Source organism: Asterias rubens, chromosome 21, assembly GCF_902459465.1.
Source record: "Asterias rubens chromosome 21, eAstRub1.3, whole genome shotgun sequence".
NCBI lineage: Eukaryota > Metazoa > Echinodermata > Asteroidea > Forcipulatida > Asteriidae > Asterias > Asterias rubens.
In genome coordinates, this window is record NC_047082.1 from 381,959 (window position 1) to 404,693 (window position 22,735).

General features: G+C 39.0%; 2 protein-coding genes across 4 annotated transcripts; one reads left to right on the plus strand and one right to left on the minus strand.

Moving 5' to 3' along the window:
• Window positions 1-77: 77 nt before the first annotated feature.
• Window positions 78-22,581, minus strand: LOC117304350. 3 transcript variants are annotated; one of them, XM_033788752.1, is made up of 9 exons: window positions 22,110-22,581; window positions 4,199-4,305; window positions 3,568-3,795; window positions 3,261-3,347; window positions 2,544-2,831; window positions 2,191-2,397; window positions 1,346-1,417; window positions 912-1,002; window positions 78-601 (listed from the first exon to the last, which is right to left on the minus strand). In XM_033788752.1, the coding sequence occupies exons 2-9, from the start codon at window positions 4,281-4,283 to the stop codon at window positions 364-366; spliced, it is 1,296 nt and encodes a 431-aa protein (XP_033644643.1). In that variant the 5' UTR covers window positions 4,284-4,305; window positions 22,110-22,581; the 3' UTR covers window positions 78-363. The 3 variants fall into 3 exon arrangements, with proteins under 3 accessions (XP_033644643.1, XP_033644642.1, XP_033644644.1); XM_033788751.1 differs by lacking the exon at window positions 22,110-22,581 and adding an exon at window positions 4,926-5,083; XM_033788753.1 differs by lacking the exons at window positions 912-1,002; window positions 22,110-22,581 and adding an exon at window positions 4,926-5,083 and having other exon boundaries at window positions 392-601.
• Window positions 6,192-21,788, plus strand: LOC117304348 (tyrosine-protein kinase SRK2-like). The gene is made up of 12 exons (XM_033788750.1): window positions 6,192-6,368; window positions 7,435-7,612; window positions 8,321-8,420; window positions 8,845-8,940; window positions 12,527-12,630; window positions 13,074-13,226; window positions 14,279-14,434; window positions 14,711-14,856; window positions 15,973-16,086; window positions 16,440-16,593; window positions 16,967-17,098; window positions 17,789-21,788. The coding sequence occupies exons 2-12, from the start codon at window positions 7,447-7,449 to the stop codon at window positions 17,995-17,997; spliced, it is 1,530 nt and encodes a 509-aa protein (XP_033644641.1). The 5' UTR covers window positions 6,192-6,368; window positions 7,435-7,446; the 3' UTR covers window positions 17,998-21,788.
• Window positions 22,582-22,735: the final 154 nt, after the last annotated feature.

Here is a 22,735-nt window from a genome sequence, read left to right on the forward strand (position 1 = left end):
GCATTGAAGTTTAAGTGCTTTTGTTGGAAAGCTAATCCTGGTTATATATTACGTTGCCCCCCCCCCCCCCCCCCCCCCGTTCAATGATGGGCTCTCATCGGTAACAAGTGGAGCGGGTGCCCAAGGGAAATCTTTCTGTCGGAGATTATGTCCCCCATACTAATGTTATGTAACAACGTGGGCTGCCCGAAGGAGGAGGATTCAAAAAGAGGGCGCTATAAAAGAAGACGTCTTTGTCGTATGGGAGGAGGGAATCTCTGGGTGACTCAATCTCCTGCCATCGGGTAGCAGGGAAGGGATGCTTGTGTGTCACCTGCGGTACAAGCTTTATCTGGGATGTGTAGGCCTAGTATATTATGTGTGTCACTGTGGTTGATGATTAATCTCGATGTATTCTGGACCTGCAGTATCATTGGAAGACTCATACACCGTATTATCCACCCATCCAGAATCTTTCGGTTGGTTAGAAGTATCCTCATGTTGTGTAGTTTCTATGGCAGTTTGATCATCTCTGCTGTCGTCGTTGAGGTCGGATAGCTTCGCAAGACGGAGCGTCTTGTCTTCGGTTCTGCGTGCTTGTTGTTTTTTACTTCCCGTGGTGCTGTAAGGAAAACAGCAATTGAAATCAGTCTTCTCCAAAGTGAATAGTGTAATACCAAAGGTCACCCAGTCCCAGTGTGCGACAAGAGATTGTGCCCCCCCCCCCCGCCCACCCGGCCCCCCAATACGGTGAATTATAGCGCCCTCTATGAATCAACTTCCTTCGGCTCTTGTGAACAACGGGGGCACCCACCCTATGACACCGACCTCGCCTGTGGGTGATTTATTGTTGAAATTGTGCTGTAACCAAATCAACTTTTCTCAAGTCAAATTGCAACAGTTGTTCGAAAGTCTGCAGTTCTTTTTCTCACCTCAATTTCCAGTAGCCGATTCCAACCAACGCAGCAATAAAGAGGATGCCAAACGCCACGGCCGCTCCTACTCCAGCACACGCACCTGTGTCTAGAAACAGCATAAAAGGTATTTAAAAAAAAAAAACTTATTTTGATCTGATGAAATCCTTCAAACCTCCTTGTGGGTAAAGACAATTTGTATATAAATGTTCGTCATATTATATGATGATGAAAGTGTATTAGAACCATTTTAAAGATACGTCACTCTCTATTCATAAACAGTAACATGTTTCCAGTATGATTACTACGGTTTCTTATACGTCTAACGTATCAAATTATTAATAACAAAAAACAAACACCCAAACAAACAAACCGACCAACAAACCCCCACCCCCCCCCCCCCCCAAAAAAAAAAAAAACCAAAAACACCCCAACTTTTTATTGTATTTTACCTGAAGCTTGCCCTTCAGTGTTCGTCATCTCTGATGTTACCGGTACCAATGTAGAAGGCTGAGTTATTGGAACTGCAACAAAATTTGTACAAAGTTTAAAGCATCTTGTTTTATGATCATTCTCATACGCCTGACATTTTGAAATGCATAACAAACCTTTTATTCAGAGAAAACTACATTTCCTGTATGGTTGCTTACTCCAAATCCACCTACGTAGACCAATCCCGTTGTATCCTGTTTTTGAACCCACAAACAGTTAACCAACGATAGAGTAATCCTGTTTTTATCCTGTTTTTGAACCTCTATGAATGTTACATTTCCTGTCGTTGCTTACTCCAAATCCACTAACGTTAACCAACGATAGAGCAATCCTGTTTTTATCCTGTTTTTGAACCTCTGGAATGTTACATTTCCTGTCGTTGCTTACTCCAAACCCACAAACGTTTAACCAACGATAGAGCAATCCTGTTTTTATCCTGTTTTTGAACCTCTGGAATGTTACATTTCCTGTAGTTGCCTACTCCAAACCCACAAACGTTAACCAACGATTAAGCAATCCTGTTTTATCCTGTTTTTGAACCTCTAGAATTTTACACTTCCTGTCTCCAAACCCACTGGTTAGTTTTATTATGGATTTTGAACCTCGATAGTGTTGGCTTCCCTGTATATTGCCTATGCCTAAACCCAGCTTAACATTAAGGAAACTTGCTTGCAACAGTGTTGCACGGGCTGCTGCCGCTGCATGCAGCATTTGCTGCATCTGCTGCTGTATTGCTTTATCTGCTGCTGCTTGCTCCTACTGCTGCTGGCTTTTGTTTTAAACCCCTTGTGTTTTTGCTCCTCACCCAAACATTCAGGAACACCATTACTCCATTCCACTCCGTATCCTTTGAACCCCATTGTACACTGTATGGATGGTGTTCCCTGCAGTTCAAATCCGGAATCACAAGCAAACTCAACAATTGTTGCGAAATAGAAGTCATCCGCTGAGTGACGTATGCTCCGATTGCCATTGGAGATAGTTCCTGGATCATCACAGTAGCCAAGATTCGCTGAAAAAGTAGAATAAAAATGACACAGTCATCGGATCCTTGTCAAAAATGGAACCTTCTATCCGGCCTACAACACATGTGGTTACCGGAATTATACATTCCCTTTAAAACATGTTTCAACTTTTCCTTCTTTATATTATACTAACCGTCATAAATTGAGAGTCGGTCTCCCTCACCACCGCATGTCCGGTTTGAGTTGCCTTTGCAGATAGTATCACATCGAGATTCCTCTTCCCCTCGATTCCAAAAGTCCTGGTCCGTCAGACCGTACCAGCACTCGTTGCCTTTCTGGGTCCCGGTGTATATGAACCCAAGACCACCTTGGCTCCGGGACAGATTGAGGCACACCTCTGTCGTTAGGTCGTCAATGGTTTCTTTGTATGTGAAGATTCTTCCTCCCCGTGGTTCGTTGAAGCAACCTATATATCCTGGAGCTGTTTAATCAAAATTCCCAATGATACCAAATTAATGCTAGGTTTATATTTCACGGATGTAAAGCACTGGAAGTCCTAATAAGGGTTCTTATGGCAAATTCAGATTTGTGATGTTCTCGGGTTTATTTCCCAAAATAGTGAATCTGTGACTAACCTTATGATAAAAATTGTGTAAATTTAATAAAGTCATTTTATTTGATTTCAGGGCGAAATTTGAAACGTGACGTCATCGAACTAATCGGGTCTGGAATAAACTTGAGGAATGTGTTATGACCGTAAACGTCTTTCCTTAAAAAGCTTATTAATAAAGTTCCCAAGCCCTTTGCCCACCGTCTAACCTATCTTGATGTGTTTGTTGTTTTAATAGTTAGATCTATAAGAGACAGTTTTCTATTATATGAATTGATCTTGAAGCTTTTACTCATTGACCTTTGCAAATGACCTCTGTTTGTCCCAAGTCACACGGTGCGTCCATTACACCAGCAGAATGTGTACATCGTTCCAGAGAAATCTCAGCTATAGTTGGAAATAAAATAAGAATTTAATAACATCAGAAACCTTTCTATTAGAGGTATTTATTATCCAGGTAAAAGGATGAATGAATCAGGGAAACATGCGATATTTTGAGTGCGTTTTTTATGAAACTGGATTAATATTAATTTGTTTTTGCCGAAGAAAAACCTTTAAGGTGCCACCATTTGTAAGTCAAAGTTATTGCATTAATTTAAATGCTTACTTCCATGACACTGAAATCCACTGACAGACCTCGAAGCCCCATCGAGGTACGTTCCCGTCATCGACCTATCCACGCCTGGGTACCCTAGCTCTCGGCAAACTACCTGACCTTCATCGAAGTCCCAATCATCATTGCCACATACAGCAAGCCATTCTGATGAGTTTCGGTCCCAGATTTCGACCCTGCCAACATTCGGCGCTGTGTCCGGACCACCGATCAAACGAACATCTGCAGGAAAACCAAAGTATAGATACCTTTACAATGGCGGCCTTAAATGTAAACCTAGGCTGGAAGGACAAATTTATAGTCTGGTTACTTTTTGTGTAATGACTTATTAGCATCATTAATGCTCTTGGACATAAGGAACATGACCAAGTTGGCAGCGTAAGTTCACTTAAGAGGCATATCATTGGTTTCATAAGATACAAAAATACTATTAATAGTAGGCCTATACCTTCATCAATATTATGCCCCAATAATGTGTATTATCAACAATGAATACCAAACCCCATACAAAAAGGGGTACGACTATTCAATTTTCATCATCCCAGCATCAATTTCATTGATTTGAATGGGATGAAATCAAAACAAGATGACAGAACCACGCTAGGGGCAGAAGTGACTGGTATACCGCATGAAACTCTGCTCAATCCAGGAGATGAGAGAATGACTAGTGAGGAAAACATCAACACTGTTAGACCAGAGGGCAGCTGCATTGCGATCCCACACAAAGCCAATCTGCAGATAAATTTTTGTAAAAAAATGATATTTTTTAGTGTGTATTTTTGTATAACATTAGTTTTAGACACGCAAAACCAAAATGCATTTCATTGTACAACTTGTGACATTAAAACATTATTCTATTCTATTCTAACCTGGAGTGACATGTACAAAACTTATTTATTTGCCTTTTATAGGTAACTGCGAATCAGAAAGCACATTATTTTATGATAGAAAACGAATTTGAATGTACATTAAAATTATGCTCATTGTTGAAATTGCATGTTTTGTGCTGCTGGTTGAACACTCTTTGAGACCTAATTAATTCAAGTGATCTAATTGGGTGACCGCTAAAACTAGTAAAATTTAACTTTACTCAATATTGACTGTTGAATGCTGATGCAATGGGGCAGTCTTTTTCAAACGAAGTATTGAATGAACCATGTGTTAAAATGAATGATTGTTGGTTGAATCTGGTCGGGCAAGCACTACCCGATCTCTAAAAATCCCCCTAGATTCGTAACTTATGCGTATGAATGCACTCTGCGTAAAATTAACTAGAGCACACTATACAAAAAATGACACTCACTATTTTGTTCAAAACTGTTTAAAAGCTGAAGTAATCGCAAAATACTCACAATAAGTTCACAGACTGCAGTAGAACTCGAAATCACTGCTTCATCTACTGGGTATTCTCTAATGGTTGAATTGGGATAATAGTCAAACTATACACAAAGGTGTGCCATGTTGTATTTTTGGGTATGAGCTACCTCTTAGTATGAGGAAGTGAGAAGTTTATGTTTGTGTTAAACTCATTTACAAACAAACAGTGTAGTGTTACCCACTAGACTCAGCATACAATAATATTACGGAAGCAGAGGGATAAGGCCGGATGCAAATTGGCGGCTACAGCTACGGCTTCGACTGTTGCTAAAGGTGTTGCTAAGAACGTCCTATTACTTCAACGCGTGATGACGCAGCGATCCAGCCGTAGCCGTAGCCGTAGCCGTAGCGGTCAATTCGGACACTGACGTCCTGCACAGGGTTCCAGCTTGCGATCCAGGTCACTACTTTAAGGCTTCGGCTTACTTCATGGCTAGCTCGGTGAAAATTGCTGCATTGCTGCTCAACCCAGTCCGTTTTGGACAGACACCTTATTAAAAGACAACATAGTTACCAACTCATTCTAATGATAAATGGTCAATCACTGTGGACACTGTCATTTCCAGGCCAAGAATCAAGAGCTCCAACGGTGGAGTCTTCCTGGTCTGGGTTTGATTTCAATGCCTTTTGGTCCCAGTGCTTCCTCCGTCTACATTGACAACCTTTAGGTACATCAGAAGCGAATTAGTGTGCATGGTTGATTGGCGCCGGACTTTCGTTCGCCATTTTCTGCTCGTCCTTTATCACTGTTCCATTCCAAAAAGGTAGCTCACCACCATTCAGGCGACTGAAAACTCTAGATGCAAGTCAACTATTAAATTCTCAGTCGAAAATCAAATTTCAAACGGTTCAATCCCACCGCTGCACCCAAGGGTGGGCGTCTGTGATCGGCTATAACTGCGCCCGGCGGGCTGCGCCCCTGCAGCGTCTGCTGCAAGCAACTTGAGTTGAGTTCTGTGTTTGACAACTGTGGTATCCAGTGTTTGCAAGACGGGGTAACACAAAATTGACAAATAATATTTTCAAATAATCGACTTGAAATGTATCAGCAATGCAGAAAGCTGTTTAGACCCAATTCTGCCTTGCACAATACAAGTTGCGCAAACGCACACTGCTGCAGTCCCCTACCCGCAACAAGTGGCAACTTTGCGCCCTCTTGTGTTGAAACTCCTGCCGAATGACCACACACACCTGGTACCCGGCACAATACCCATGTTTCTGAATGAAGGTGTTGTCAACCCGGCACGAGTAACTTGGAACGCGGAAGTTGTTTGACGAAGTTTCAACAGAAGACTTATTTTTGGCAGAATGCCCCTTTGTTTCACCGTTTCAATGTAGATGTTTTGTTTGGCAGTTCTACGTACTCAAGTGTCATTGTTTTTCTTATAAGAAGCTGTAGGGTTTGAAAGCCCACGAGGGTGAGTGGAGTGTTACTATCTTTAGAAAAGGAAGTTGATAATATTAATAACAAACAAATCTTGGCACCCAGTGCAGTGGCAATGCGTCCGTTCCGCACAGCCAGGTGACAGATTTGTGAACGAGTGACATGTCACTTGTTTGTGTCACTTTGCTTTATACAAATCTGGAGGGTATAATGAATATGGTGTTCAGCTTAAAAGAGACTTTACTTATGCCGAACAAGTGGCAGTGCCAGTGACTGACAGTCACAGTGATTCATGAACAAAAAACTTGTTTACATGGTTGAGGTTTGAGGACCGTCCAGCCAGATTTCTGACTGAGAATTATTTTGTAAAAAGTGAACAAGAATGAATGACATACATTGTCAACGCTTTCTAAATATGATATTAAAAATTAAATATTATTACTTAGTCATCACTCCTTGTAGTTCCTTGTTGTACTTGTCACTAGCACTTTGGTAGATCCATATCTCATTTTGAGTAAATAAGATACTGTTTTTTTTTCATAACGAATGCAAACATTTAAAATGGGGGCAGGATGCGTGACATGAGGGAGTGCAGACAATTTTCTGTGAATCTCCTGCCCACTTTTAAATGCATTTATTATTTGTTATGAACAAAAATAGTATAACTCCACATTACTGTATTATGATGGTCATAAAGGAGTAAAAAATTGCTGTTGGATTTGACATCTTTTTCATTGTTTTAGTTTACACTTCCCTAACATTTAACAATAACATTATATTTTATGTGTCTAGAAAAGAGGCCTGTGCCTAAAAAAAAAAATATTAATTTAATTTAAATGAAGCTTTAAATCATAATAATGCGCCTGGTTTGGCTCTTCAAGATGGTCTTTGTTGTGTTTTTTTACTTGATAAACAAAATTTGCATCTTCTTAAGCTAAAAAAAAGGGCTACATAGCTCAGTTTGTAGGGCCGTAGAGTTCCGGCACATTAATCCGGAGGTCATTGGTTCAAATCCCGCTCGAGTAAAACTTTCTTTGCTCAACCCCAAATTATTTTTTAAAGTGTTTCATGTGACTCTGTCTATCTATATTATCAAGCAGAACCAATCCACAATGGGAAGCCTCTGCGGAAAATGTCAGAAGAAGAACAACGAACAAGGGACAACTAATAATGCTACGCCAGACTTAAAGGTGAAGAAGAAGAGACATCCTTACGACAAACCGGCTCCAAGCGCTTCTCCCTCAGGCATCATGTTTGGTTCTGATGCAGATTCAGGTGGTAGGCATTGCAAACACATTAAAGGAACACGTTGCCTTGGATCGGTTGAGTTGGTCTTTGAAAAGCGTTTGTAACCGTTTGTTATAAATGCATTTGATTAGAGAGATATTTTAAAAGTAGAATATAATGATCCACACAAGTATCACTTGAAATTGCGTGGTTTTCCTTTCCTTGACCCCGTCAACTAATTTTCCTTAAACTTTTTTGAATCCCATAAATGGCCAACCGTGTTAGTTCGCAAAGTAAAAGGAAAACCACGCAATTTCGAGGCTAATTTGTGTGGATCATTGTACTCTATTTTTAAAATATCTTTCTAACCAAATGCGTTTTATAACAAACGATTTCAAACGCTTTTCAAAGACCAACTCTACCGATCCAAGGCAACGTGTTCCTTTAATTCAGAGCAACTGGCCCCCTCTTTTTTGATATTGTGGTACGTCTAACTGTATGAAGCTTAGGGTGACCAAATAAAAACATGATTCATTTGAAATGTAGTGCTTCGAATACTTACATTTTAGACACGCGCACTAAGCTCCTGATAAGCCCCCAACAAGCGCTCAACAAGAAGGGCTGTCCAAAAAGTTTCCTCGACCCCAAAGGCAATTTGAATTTCTTTTTAGATAGTATGTTTTATGTTAGCATAAATATGTTAGCTGCTATTCTGTGATGCTTCATTTCATTGTCACAATTTGTTTTTTATGCTTATAGTTCAGAGCGATGTCTTTATGGCGTTATATAAATACGACGCTCGTACCGAAGGAGATCTCACATTTGACAGAGGAGACAAACTATGGATCTTGGACTTCAGGTAATAAACAAAGTTTCTTAAACAAAGTTTCTGTGGTCTTGATGAAATGGCGGGATATAAACATTTGTTTATATGTATGTATGTAAGGGAAACAAAAACCCAAACAAATACACCGCAGACATCTCCAGTCTTGTGCAGTTGTTGTTTAAAAAACAAAATATTGTGGATATTGTGAAACATAAGATAACATTTCTTGAATGTTCATTCTGGTTGTGAAGCCAGGATTCACAGAGAAGCTACCTTAATAGCGCCTAGTCAAAGACAAAGAAGGAAGTTTCAGTTTTAGATGAAGAGCAAAAAAACACAGAGAATTCTTAAAGATCACTCGTTTTGTAAATAAAGTTGCAAAATCTACAACAAATAACATATTCCGAAGACAAACTGTTTCATATTATTGAAATTTGTTACTTACCTTTCATGGCAGTGGCGACTGGTGGCTTGCTAAGTCTATCCTAACACAGAAAGAGGGCTACATCCCAAGTAACTTTGTTGCTCAAGTCAAGAGTCTGGATGCTGAAGAGTAAGTTATCTGAATCTAAGCTTATCAGTCGCCTTATTTATTCTAGTTTCAGTCTAACCCAATCATAATATTCTTCCTACTTAGTTTTACAGTCAACTCTTGTTATTTAAGTCCCAAGTTGTCTGTGTGATGTAATTCTCTCCTACAAGAATACAATACAAAAACTTACAAATTATACATGGAAAATGATCCACTTACAATGAGCGAAAAAGTCCTGAGACATCAAATTGGTTTTAAGCTGAGCTTTAAAAGTACTTTTAAGGAACTACGTGTTTTACGTGCAGTGGTAACAAATTCCACAATAATGGAGGAGCAGCTGTAGCTGTCCCCCCCCTCAACTTCTTTTGGAACATGGCTTTAAAGGTTAGGGCTCAAGATGATTGCAGACCAAGACCAGTGACAGAGGGAGAGTGAATAAGGCAAGAAATGCAGTCTACATCTACATACACAGGGCACGAAAAGTTGCACACTGAATGATAATAATTGAGTAGCAACTAAGCACAGGGCATGACAAGTTGCACACTGAATGATAACAATTGAGTAGCAACTAAGCACAGGGCATGACAAGTTGCACACTGAATGATAATAATTGAGTAGCAACTAAGCACAGGGCATGACAAGTTGCACACTGAATGATAATAATTGAGTAGCAACTAAGCACAGGGCATGACAAGTTGCACACTGAATGATAACAATTGAGTAGCAACTAAGCACAGGGCATGACAAGTTGCACACTGAATGATAATAATTGAGTAGCAACTAAGCACAGGGCATGACAAGTTGCACACTGAATGATAATAATTGAGTAGCAACTAAGCACAGGGCATGACAAGTTGCACACTGAATGATAATAATTGAGTAGCAACTAAGCACAGGGCATGACAAGTTGCACACTGAATGATAACAATTGAGTAGCAACTAAGACATTTTGCGGAGCATTTTGCTCTGCTATACAAGGGAAAATCATTCACTGAAACCGTTTATAAAAATGTAAACAAAGTTGCAAGAAATCGCCAGAGAGTGGCAAGATGTAACAGGTACCCAGCACCTCTAAAGGGTCATCCTACCACAGTTGAAGAAGGGATGGGGTGGAGGAGGGGGGAAAGAGGAAGGGGAGGGGCAAAAGGGACAAAAAAGGACTCTCCACACCGGCAGCTAGAACAACGGTAGTTAGAAACCCATGAACAGACGTCGTCAATTGAAAGTGGAATTAAACGAAAGGTAATAATAACAATAAATTTTCAGGTGCACTTTACTGAAAACATTCAAAGGCGCCTGTCTGGAAGAAGTCAAAGATTTAAAAATTAAAGTATTGTCAAGATGTTGGAAAGCAAGCATGAAAACTTAAAATTAATGGCAACAAAAAACCTTTTTTTTTGGTAGAAGTAATGTAGCTTTCGATAGTATAAAGCAGTTTGAGAAACATTTCGCTTCAAAGTAATGTAGTTATGAAAAAATGTACAAATTTTTATCCCCCCAAAAGGAGTCTGAGAAAATTTTCTGTCTTAATCATTTAGGTTACAGGTTAGTTTTTTTGTAATGAACTGGGTATAGGATTAAAATAATCAAAAGGCTATAAAAAAAACCGAAGGTAACACAAACTTATTCGGCCTAATTTCTCTGTTCTGTAGAGTACATTCCCTAAAATTCATCGTCAACCTTTGCAAATGATAAGATCACGTTGCACACAAGCCTGGTACATGTAGTACTGCGTTCTGTTTGCATTGATATGACCCTTGGACTTATAGTAATCAAACATGATCAATTGTACAAACTGTGTTTTATTTGTTGAGGAGAAGCAGTCATACTTAAATCATGGAGGGGGGATGAAGGGGATTTTATAAAAAATCTGTGAAATTTTTTTGCTGCTTTTAAAGACACTGGACACTATTGGTATTTGTCAAAGACCAGACTTCTCACTTGGTGTGTCTCAACATATGCATAAAATAATAAACCTGTGAAAATTTAAGCTCAATCGGTCATCGAAGTTGCGAGATAATAATGAAAGAAAAAACACCCCTGTCCACATGAGGTTGTGTGCTTTCAGATGCATGATTTCGAGACCTCAAATTCTAAATCTGAGGTCTCGAAATCAAATTTGTAAAAAATTACTTCATTCTCAAAAACTACTCCACTTCAGAGGGAGCCGTTTCTCACAATGTTTTTTACCATCAACCTCTCCCCATTACTCGTTACCAAGTAAGGTTTTATGCAAATAATTATTTTGAGTAAACACGTTTGGTAAGAAGTACTGCAGCTGCTGTTAATAATGTAGAACATTTTGAGAAATGAATCCCTTCCAAGGAATGTGGTTTTAGAGTGAGGGATTAAGAAGCATTTCAGTTTGAGAAATTGTTCTGCATGGAAACGTTCTTCCTGTGTGGACTGTAAAGATATTTTCGTTGATATCTCAAAAACACTACCACCTTTTGATATGAAGATTTCACATGTTAGTTTTATTGTATAATATATAGAAAGATGCCTAAGTTTGCTGGAAACTTAAAACTTGGGTTTCCAAATTGTTTACTTACAATACTGTTACATTTAAATGACAGATAGAACAGGATGTCAAAATTTGCTGGAAATTTTAAGAATGGGGTGTCAACATTTTTTACTTTTAATAAAGTAAATGAGGGATACGGTGTCCTAAAGACAGCCAGCCAAGACGTAAACCCCCAAAAATCACAAGTAAATCGGGCTATGCAATTTTAATATGAGTAGACTTGTTCAATTAAGGTTTTGAGTGATTGATGGCTCATTGCATTTAAGTCCAGTGGTTGAGCGATCTCGTTAATTATCTCTCGTCATGTGTTTTGTTGACCACTCAATCAAATCTTTGATTACACATCAAGGGTAAAGTCTCGAAGCATAATAAGCGGCATTTATACATTTACAAAATTGGCAATCAGTTCAAGTGAAAATTGATTGATCAACAAATACACACGTCAAGCTGTGCATGTTGTTTTTAAGGATAATGCAGTACACAATACATGCAATTATATTTTGTGGGGAAATTTTCCATTATATCCTGCCACAACTTTCTCACTTTCTTTTTGATAAAAAAAAAAGGAATGTCTCCTTTGAGTAAATTATACACTATTTGATTTCATAACGGGAAAACAAGTGGTGGCAGGATAAGGAAAATTTTCCTTCATTAGGCCTGTATAGTTGCATTCCATCCCTTGTCCAAGCACTCAACAATAGCTCTTGATTTTTGTTCACTCAGTTGGCTTGCCTCTTGTCCCCAACCCTTCGCTCTGTGCATTTAATGTGACTTGCTGTGCAATTATTAAATTTTCTTTGTAAATAAATGGGTCTTATTTTTGGAGCCTACTCCACAATATTCTTGTAAAAAATAATGAGCACTTGTAAGCAGTGTGTATGAAGCAATATATAAATTTTGATTATTTATTAAAATGATATAATTGAATATTGAAAATGTATTATTATTGCTGATTATGATTATTATTCATAGTTTAATATAGGTTTACCTGGTCAATTCATTCTCTTATAACATTAAGTGACTCAATTCTCCTTAAAGCGCCAGGTTAAGTAAATTGTGCTATTTTGTTGTTGTCGTCTACAGATGGTTTTTCCGGGAGTGCACACGGAGCGACGCAACAAATCGCCTGATGAGTGCGGGTCTGAGACCAGGAACATTTCTCATCAGGGAGAGTGAAAGTAAACCAGGTACGAACCAATCCTCTCCAATAATTCAAATTCTAAACCCAAGCTCCGCCCCCTCCCCCTCCCCTCCATAAAAAAAAAGAAGAAAAAAGTTGTACAAGTTTTAGAACCCAGAATACTTGTCATGGAAGAGTGTTTCTGGTTCACATGGCAAGCACCCGCGTTACAGGTTTCCTAAGGCTTGCGAGCTACAATGATAAAGTTCACTTATGAGGCATGCTTGGTTTACAATAATAATAATAGTGGCTTCTTATATAGCGCGCATATCCGTCACTCATTGTCGCTCTTGAGGTACTTTAACATACAGTATTTTCCTGGAAGGTATGTGGGACTACTTATGAACCAATAGATCTACTCCTTTTACATAGCACCATGCAATGGTTTACAAGGTGCTGTAATAATAATAATCAATTTCATATGTTGGAAATCTCATCTGATTTTTCTAGGAACGTACGCTCTTTCCGTTAGAGATGAGAGTACAGGTAGAGTCAATACTAAACATTATCGCATTCAGAAATCAACCGACGGGACAGCGTTGTTTTACATCTCACCACAGAAGCAGTTCCCCACGTTACAAGACATTGTAGAATTCTACAAAAGTAAGTAAAGTAAATCTCATTCTCTGTGTACTGGTCATTTGTACTTGAAAAGGTGATCACTTGTTTGGAATTTTGAAAGAGTAAATTCAATGCCATACTCTAGTTTTCAAGTTATGTAGCACACTGAGCTCAAACAATCACAAGAACCATCTCTACCCTCAGCGGTATCATTTACCACTGGGTGGAGAGAAGCATTTAACCATCTTGCTCAAGGACGCAAGTATCATGACCTGGATTCGAACCCACATCCTGATGACATAACTGGCAGAACTTGAGTCTGATACACTCAACCACTCGACTGTGACACGCCATGCAAACCATTTATACAAACATAACCCTCAAACCAAGACTACTCAACAGATATTTACACACATTGCTACTGCAACCTCACCTAATTATACTCCAAAGTAACCCTCAAACCAAGACTACTCAACAGATATTTACACACATTGCTACTGCAACCTCACCTAATTATACTCCAAAGTAACCCTCAAACCAAGACTACTCAACAGATATTTACACACATTGCTACTGCAACCTCACCTAATTATACTCCAAAGTAACCCTCAAACCAAGACTACTCAACAGATATTTACACACACATTGCTACTGCAACCTCACCTAATTATACTCCAAAGTAACCCTCAAACCAAGACTACTCAACAGATATTTACACACATTGCTACTGCAACCTCACCTAATTATACTCCAAAGTAACCCTCAAACCAAGACTACTCAACAGATATTTACACACATTGCTACTGCAACCTCACCTAATTATACTCCAAAGTAACCCTCAAACCAAGACTACTCAACAGATATTTACACACATTGCTACTGCAACCTCACCTAATTATACTCCAAAGTAACCCTCAAACCAAGACTACTCAACCGATATTTACACACATTGCTACTGCAACCTCACCTAATTATACTCCAAAGTAACCCTCAAACCAACACTACTCAACAGATATTTACACACATTGCTACTGCAACCTCACCTAATTATACTCCAAAGTTTAAATTCCTACTCTCTCTCCTCGTAATTTCAGATGACAATTCGGGATTGTGCTGCCCAATCACAGACTCCTGTCCGAGGGAAAGTCCAACAACGATGACCCTAGCCAGGGATGTATGGGAGGTAGACAGGTCCACTATGGTTCTGGCATCCAAGCTAGGATCAGGACAGTTTGGTGAAGTCTGGAAGGGTTAGTTTGCTCTAGTTTTCAAATCTTTCTAAAAGTCTCTGGACACTTTTAAAATGATTGTAGCATAACAAACAACCAGAGAGCTGTTACAGTTATGGTAAAACACTGTGAGAAATGGCTCCCTCTGAAGTAGCATAATTTTGGGGAAAGAGGTATTTTCACACTCAACTAATAAAAGACTTCAAAGTTTCAAATCAGGACTGCTCATGTACATGGCAATACTGTGAAACATCTCCACCATGGAAAGTTTATCTTTACCTATTTATTTTTGCTTAGCGATTTGGAATGGCAGTACCTCAGTTGCAGTCAAGACTTTAAAGGAAGGAACAATGTCGCCGGAAGCTTTCCTGGCGGAAGCCAACATCATGAAAGAGATGAGACATCCAAAGCTTGTTAACCTCTATGGTATCTGCTCTGAAAAGGTATACAATTGTCCTGTTTGTAACCCCCCCCCCCCCCCCTGTATTTCCACTGTTAGTCACGCACACTTACTTTACTAATATGGCATGTCATGGCTGAACAGTCTTGACACTCTGGTCTAGTGCACTGGACTCAAGCTCTGGTGTTTCTAATCAGTAGAGTTTGGTTCAAGTCCTGGTCTCGACACATTCTGATCAGCAGAGTGTTGGTTCAAGTCCTGGTCTTGACTCTCTGGTCTAGTGCACTGGACTCAAGCTCTGGTGTTTCTGATCAGCAGAGTTTGGTTCAAGTGCTGGTCTTGACTCTCTGGTCTAGTACACTGGACTCAAACTCTGGTGTTTCTAATCAGTAGAGTTTGGTTCAAGTCCTGGTCGCCACACATTCTGATCAGCAGAGTGTTGGTTCAAGTCCTGGTCTTGACACTCTGGTCTAGTGCACTGGACTCAAGCTCTGGTGTTTCAAATCAGTAGAGTTGGGTTCAAGTCGTTGTCTCCACACATTCTGATCAGCAGAGTGTTGGTTCAAGTCCTGGTCTTGACACTCTGGTCTAGTGCACTGGACTCAAGCTCTGGTGTTTCTAATCAGTAGAGTTTGGTTCAAGTCCTGGTCTCCACACATTCTGATCAGCAGAGTGTTGGTTCAAGTCCTGGTCTTGACTCTCTGGTCTAGTGCACTGGACTCAAGCTCTGGTGTTTCTGATCAGCAGAGTTTGGGTTCGAGTCCTGGTCTTGACACTTGTGGTCCAGCACACTGGACTCGAGCTCTGGTGTTTCTAATCAGTAGAGTTTGGTTCAAGTCCTGGTCTCGACACTTGCGATCTAGCACATTGGACTCAAGCTCTGATCACACTACTACTAATAATAATAACGACTTGTAATAAGCACATAATGAACACATAATGGGCACCCTTCTTGGTGTTCAAGGCGTAGTACAACCAAAGACAAAATTAAAGAAATAACAGACACGACTAAATTGATCATAAAAAACCAGTGACATCTGATCAGCATGTATGTGGTGGATAACATTAGAGGATTCAGCCTTGTTGAGCTGCGTATCTCTTAAACTATTTTTATTCAGATTTCCTAATGAGCTGACCTCTAGTTTAATTATTCTCACAGGAACCGATCTACATAGTGACTGAGTTAATGAGTAATGGAGCGTTACTCACATACCTCAGGGAAGGTAACGGGAGGTACCTCAGCCTTAGAATCTTAGTCGACATGGCCGCTCAGGTTGGTTACTTTTACTCTTTATATATGATTGCTCGATACAACAATAATAATTGTGGCTTCTTATATAGCGCGCATGTCCGTCACTCAGTGACACTCCTGGCGCTGTTACATACAATATTTCCTGTAAGATGTGGGACTACGTTTGAATTATGAGACCTAAATGATGAAGCAAACTGTTCTGCTATAGTTAGCAACGAGAATTACTGTGCTATGAGAAATGGCCCCAGATATCTATCTTTGTACGAGTAAACACATCAATGAGTAGGTTTTAAAGTTAACAGATTTGGCGGGGGGGTTGGGGGGTCGAGGGTTTGTGTCTTTCTTTTACTAATTACCAATGATTAATCCCTCAGATTGCAAATGGGATGAGCTTTCTAGAGATTCGAGGATACCTTCATCGAGATCTAGCGGCCCGTAACATTCTAGTAGGAGAGAACAACATGGTGAAGATAGCAGACTTTGGTCTAGCTAAGCTCGTCTTAGAGGAAAACTACGTCGCTAGGAAAGGTTGGTATAATAACACAAAATAATGTTAAACCCAGAATTACTAATGGAAGAAAAAACACTCTTGTCACACCAAGTTGTGTGCTATCCAAATTCTAAATTTGAGGTCTCGAAATAAATTTCGTGGAAAATTACTTTTTTTCGAAAACCATGCAACTTTTGCGATGCTGTTTCTCACAATGTTTTATACTATCAACAGCTCCCCATTGCTTGTTGCCAAGTAAGTTTTTATGCTAACAATTATTTTGAGTAATTACCAATAGTGTCCACTGCCTTTAAATCACATTGGTGTAAGGGTGAAACCCAAATAATATTACTACTGAATTACATGTATCCCTCTGTTGATGGGTTTCCTTGCTATTTCTTTGGGCACCAGGGAATAAGTTTCCAGTGAAGTGGACAGCACCAGAAGCTGCCCTGTATGGAACCTACAGCATTAAATCAGATGTCTGGTCCTATGGAGTCTTACTGACTGAGATTGTCACCAAAGGAATGTTGCCGTATCCAGGTAGGAATCAAAACAAAAACTAGGCCCACTTTCATAGAGCAGCTTAAACAGCAAATATTGCTTACCAATTTTCTGCTTAGCAAAAAGGATCAGGATGCCATTCACAGATTGTACAGAATTACAGAACCAGGGAGTTCAAAGAGCTTTACACACATCGCTGTATGGGTAAAATGAAATAATATTCTTTATCCGTGATGTAAATTTGATATCTATTAATTTGGTGAGGATTCAAACTGCCTCGGGCTAGCTCGGTGGTCTAGTGTTAAGACATCTGGGCCCAATTTCATGGCACTGCTTACGAATTCTGCGCTTACGATCACAATTCCCCGCTTACGTGCAAGCGCCGAATTTCTGCGCTAGCCTTGTAAGCGTAGAATGCCTAGTAACGTGGAGTACGCACGCGCACAAGCCCAAATTCGAAGCTAACCCGTGAAATCTGCTTGCCGTAAGCAGAGAATTCCCTGCTTCCGTAAGCACCGATTCTGTGCTTACGGTAAGCAGAGCCATAAAATTGGGCCCTGCTCTAGCAATGCAAAGGTCATGGGTTCGATACCCACTCAAATAATATGCCAGTGGATTTTTGTTCCACTATACTTTGGGAAAGTACTGAGTGTAAAGTGCTTTACACACCAAATAATAAGTTTGAAAATAAATGTGCATTTTTCTTATTTCAATTCCTTTATGTTTCAGGATTATCAAATGCCGAAGTTCTGGAACAAGTTCAACACAGTTACCGAATGCCCAAACCCCAGCACTGCCCCGACTCGCTCTACAAACTGATGCGCAAATGTTGGCACAAAATCCCACAGGACCGGCCCACGTTTGAATTTCTCTACAATTATCTCGATGACTATTTCGTCTCGCAAGAACCTGAATACAAAGACCCGGAAGGATTTTAATGACGGAGTAACGGTGAGCGTTGAAACAAGAAAAAATAAAACTGCTGCCATTTTTTATTTATAATGTGACGAGAGTTTTGATTTCTATAAAATCAAGGGATGGTGTGATTTGGTCAGGGGTGGCATCTCCCTTCGTTGCTATTTTCTCGGGACCACACTTTATCATGTTTTGCCTCGTAGCTAATCATCACATCGTATGATTTTTTAAGTAGGCTGTCGTAATAATCATGTTAAACTAAGCAATATTGTTTAGAGTATTATGTTTAGGTGACAATAGTGCCTTGTGCAATTTGCTTATTTAACTTTCTACGCTTTTTTTGAGAGGTGTGGATGATTTTTAGTCAATCAGACGTGTCGCTGTTATCGCCATGGTTATGAATGGTGGAAAAACAATGCCAGTTTGCAATACTAGGGCCTATGCATGTAGTGATTGCGTCAACTTGGTACACAGTGAACCCTCCTACTGTTTCATCATTCAATGTTGTCCACTGTTGTTATTAATCACAGATAAACTATGCCAGGGTTAAATAACAAATTGGAAGATAAGTGAAATCCATACCGCCTCTGTTATATAATTGTTTTTGTGACATGGTCTATTTATAATTGTTCACGGACCAAATTAGGATGTAGTGTTTGTATCTTTGTATCTGAATCTAAATTCTAAAGTCCGCAAAGCATCCTCATGGAAACATCACACCAAATGTTTGTAGAAAAGACAATGAAGAAATTTCAGTTTTAGAGCAAATGTTACTATATTGCGTGTATTTTGGATTATGGGAAGGCAGTGACGATTGATACATGGTCTCTAGTAATGATTAGTACATTGTCTGTGAGGCAATGTAAAGTACATGTAGCCAAATTATTGCTCGACGATAAAAATCATGGGAAAGTGCAGTGACTTTGCCAGTATGTTGTGAGCAACCGGTTAAGGTTTACCACCCAAACTGGAACTTGAGACGTCATAGAGGGCACATTATAGTTGTTTGGGATTGATAGGCCTGCCACAATAGGACCGCTATCCCTGAGGTCAAACCAATAGCTATGTGTACGCACTGCGCATAGCTCTCGGCCAATGATTGGCCTTCCTCAGACCTCAGTAAGGGCGCTGTTTTGAGCTTTGACATGTAAAGGGGTATGTTAGATTTTGATTTGGTCAAATGAGATGCTCAAATTTAGGCTTCTTCACAATGTTCATACAGTAGCGTTTTGGATAAGGGATCTGCATGTCAAGCTGAAGTTGGATAGAATGCACTAAGTAGAATGTTGATTCCAACGAGTTACATAATAATCACAGACTGGAATGAGTTAGGTGCGTAATTAATTCGCCTTTTAGCAACTGTCATTTCAACTTTTCTTTCTGATTTTTTAGCTAATAGAAAGCCATTATATAGTAATGTAAGCCTTATCACGTCTGACATTCAAAAATCTGGAAAACATATAAGAACCACCGCATGTAGTGATGTGATCATTATTCTCTCACTACAATCATCCTTTGTATGACTAGCCCTCCATCGATTCACAAAATGTAAAGGAGAAATAAGCGCTACAAGGGCTACGACCAGAACAGTGTTGACATAGCAGTCGGTTGGATATTGGCTATTATCAATAAATATGTAAACTAAGTAAACTATGTACAAAGATCCACTTGAAGACAGATACATTGTAGCATAAAATCATAACATGTGAACTCAGAAAGTAATATTGTTTATTTAGTGAATAGATTGCAGAGAATATAAGTACCCCCCCAAAAAAAAAATGCTGAGGGGGAGGGGAGGGGCACATCATGCTTAGTGGGTCGATATATTGTTCTATTGGTTAGAACAGAGGCATGATCGAACCAGTGCCAATATTTAGGCAGCAATTGTCCACTCTTTGAAATAATTGTGACATAATCAATGCATCTTTAACAAAATGGAATAATTGTGACAATGTGTATGATAATATTAACCTATTTAAAATAAGAGTGCAGCATCAAACTCGACTTGTGAGTCATTGGGGTGTGGGTTCGAATCCCGGTCATGATTCTTGTGTCTACCACGAGCAAGTAACCTAACTATAGACTTTGCTTCTCATCAGGCAGAAGTAAATGGGTACCTGTGAGGGTAGGGATCGTTGATGAGATTGATTAGCAACCCTTGCGCCCATTCAGCTGCTGATGGTGCATACTCATAAGGAGTTGATATGATTTCAGCACCCATTGAACTGGGGTATTGTTGTTGTAAAGCGCTTTCAGGGGCCAACTTGGCTAGAAAAGTGCGTGTAATTAATAAAGGTTATTATTCTTGATGATTTTTACTATTACACTGCTGACGTACAATGTTAGAGCAAATTTAATTAGAGCACCCATAATGTAACTATTGTCTTTCAAATCTGTCGAAAAATCCTACATTTATCAACACCTTGGGAAGTGTAAAGTAATAACCAAAAACTTGCTAAGCACAGAAAACTTGTGCTTAGCAAAATTAAGTACTGTACACTTATCAGTGCTGTGACCGATACCCAACTAATTTTTTGCTTTTAAAACGTTTAAGCACCCCCCCAAAAAATGCTGAAAAGTACTGAGTCATCAAAACGTACTCTGTGTTATGAAGCAGGGAATGAGAAGTTTGGTCAAATATGAAAGTAGACAATGCAACTAAATTTTGAAGCTTTTTTGATTTTCGTTCTCTTGTTGTTGTTGTTTTTGCTTGTTTTGATGGTGCAGGGGGAGTTTATGTACCAGGGGATCTGTTAATGCCCAAACAGGTTTTCATTTCTAGTAAGGTTTGTTGTAATGCATGGTACATAAATTTTCTCTCTTATGAGTTGTGATTGTTTCTGAATAGAAATGGTGCTGTAGCAACTCAACGTTTCGATCAGTATGCTCCGAGTGTCTTCAGGAGCATACTGTATACACGGATTTGTATTTGTTGTCTTTCATAGTGTTTTCCTTTGCGAGGAATTTTCTTCTTTGATTTGTATACGTTATTTTGTATGTAGAGTCAGGCATGGACGCTTGAGGCTTGATACTTCATGGAGGTATTGGAGGCGATTGTCTCTATTGCCCATCGGAGAAATTGCCTCCGTTGCCCCAGGGCTTAATTTCATAGGGCTGCTTTTAAAAGCAGACAATTTTGTTTAAAAATATTGCTAAGCGAACATAAGCAGGATACCAGACACAAATAGACACGTGATGTGAATGTTGGCTGGTAACTTACTCTGGTAAGCATAATTTTGTTGTGCTTAGCTAATTTTACTGGTTACGCAGCTCGGTGAACTTTGGCTCTGGTCCTTGCCTTTTTGCCCCCTAGAATTGTTCAAAAACAAATAAAGGACAATTTACTTTACCAAGAAGAAAATGCCTTGGTGCCCTTGCCCAAAGCATCAGGCCTGACTCTGTTAAGAATTTTAACAAAATCTACGAATTATGTTGAAATGTGTCAATGTACATAATGATTTTAAGCTCTATAACAAACAGTAAAATATTGTAAATGTATATTTTTCTTTATCAAGTTAAAGTATTTGTACATATACAAAATATTGTAATTATCTCAGTTGTTTCATCATAAACTATGTATCCGGAAGGAATCAAATAAATGTATTAAAATTTACTGGTCTTTTTTAAGGATGTTCTTTCATTAAAACATGTATGGTTAGAATGTACAACCTCTTGATGCAAAGGTCGCTGTTGTCTTAAATTTATACTTAAGTCTCGGACACATTTGCATCATCTCAAAGTTGTAAATTTATGAGTAATTGTTTAAAGCAGTGACAGGTATGATTAAACTGTATAAGATTTGTTGAATTTGCAATATTGAGTGGACTGAATTTACATCATGTGAAATAAGGAAAACTGTTTTTCTTCATCAATGTTATTGTTATTATTTATTTGGCCGTTGATATGGTGGCGACGTGCGGAATCAATTATCCTTATTATTAATTATTACACAACAGTTGTTAAAAAGAGCAAAACTTATGTTTATAATGGTGATAAAATTATAAACGAGCCAAAACAAAAATTGTCACACACCATCAAGAATGAGGTCGCAAATGCAAAAATGAAATGACTGTGAAAGTAATCATTTAGTATGGCAGAGATAGATCAAATGTAATAGAAAAAAAGACAAACTTACCAAGGTACTTTTTTTTTGAGATGTCCATGCCTACCCATGTGGTCACTGATTCTTGTGGGGAAAGCATGGACTCCACAGCTAGCTTGCTGGCCTCATGGTCACAAGTCCTCACTAAGAAATGGTATCACAAACCTATAATGGACATCCCACATGTAGTTTCTTGAACTAACATGCTAGTATAAGTCCAAATTGAGTAGAAACAGGTGTATTTCAACTTCCAGGGTGTCCATAGCTTGAGTGAAACAAGCAACTTCCAGCAAAGAATCTTCCAGACTAATGAACCACTTGAAGACACACCACATGGAGATAGGTTCAAAATAGGTACCAGTCTATCAGCTTTCTTCATGAACAGCCAATTGGAACAAGACTTGGTACCAGTCTTGAGGAGCAAGCTTCAAAATAGTGGAACACAAACTGGGATAATAAATTAAATTGGGATAATAAGTTAAACTTTGTAGAATTGTTACCCTACTTAAGTCCAATTAGATGTTTTATCCAATCTCTTTTTAAATTTAATTCAATAATTATTTACAAACTTTAATAAAGACAACAGCCAAATTTCATGGAGCTGCTTTAGCAATAAAAGTAGCCCAACAAAAAATATGCTCACAAAAATATATTTTTTT

Bases quoted from the DNA above. Each gene is read 5' to 3' on its own strand.
- LOC117304350 (XM_033788752.1), bottom strand. From the start codon at position 4,283: ATGCAGCTGCCCTCTGGTCTAACAGTGTTGATGTTTTCCTCACTAGTC. The intron at 2,832-3,260 runs GTCAATGAGTAA...TTGATTAAACAG, and splicing joins AACAGAGGTCATTTGCAAAG to CTCCAGGATATATAGGTTGC. The intron at 602-911 runs GTGAGAAAAAGA...TTTTCCTTACAG, and splicing joins ATCGGCTACTGGAAATTGAG to CACCACGGGAAGTAAAAAAC.
- LOC117304348 (XM_033788750.1), top strand. From the start codon at position 7,447: ATGGGAAGCCTCTGCGGAAAATGTCAGAAGAAGAACAACGAACAAGGG. The intron at 7,613-8,320 runs GTAGGCATTGCA...TTATGCTTATAG, and splicing joins TTCTGATGCAGATTCAGGTG to TTCAGAGCGATGTCTTTATG. The intron at 14,435-14,710 runs GTTAGTTTGCTC...ATTTTTGCTTAG, and splicing joins GTTTGGTGAAGTCTGGAAGG to CGATTTGGAATGGCAGTACC.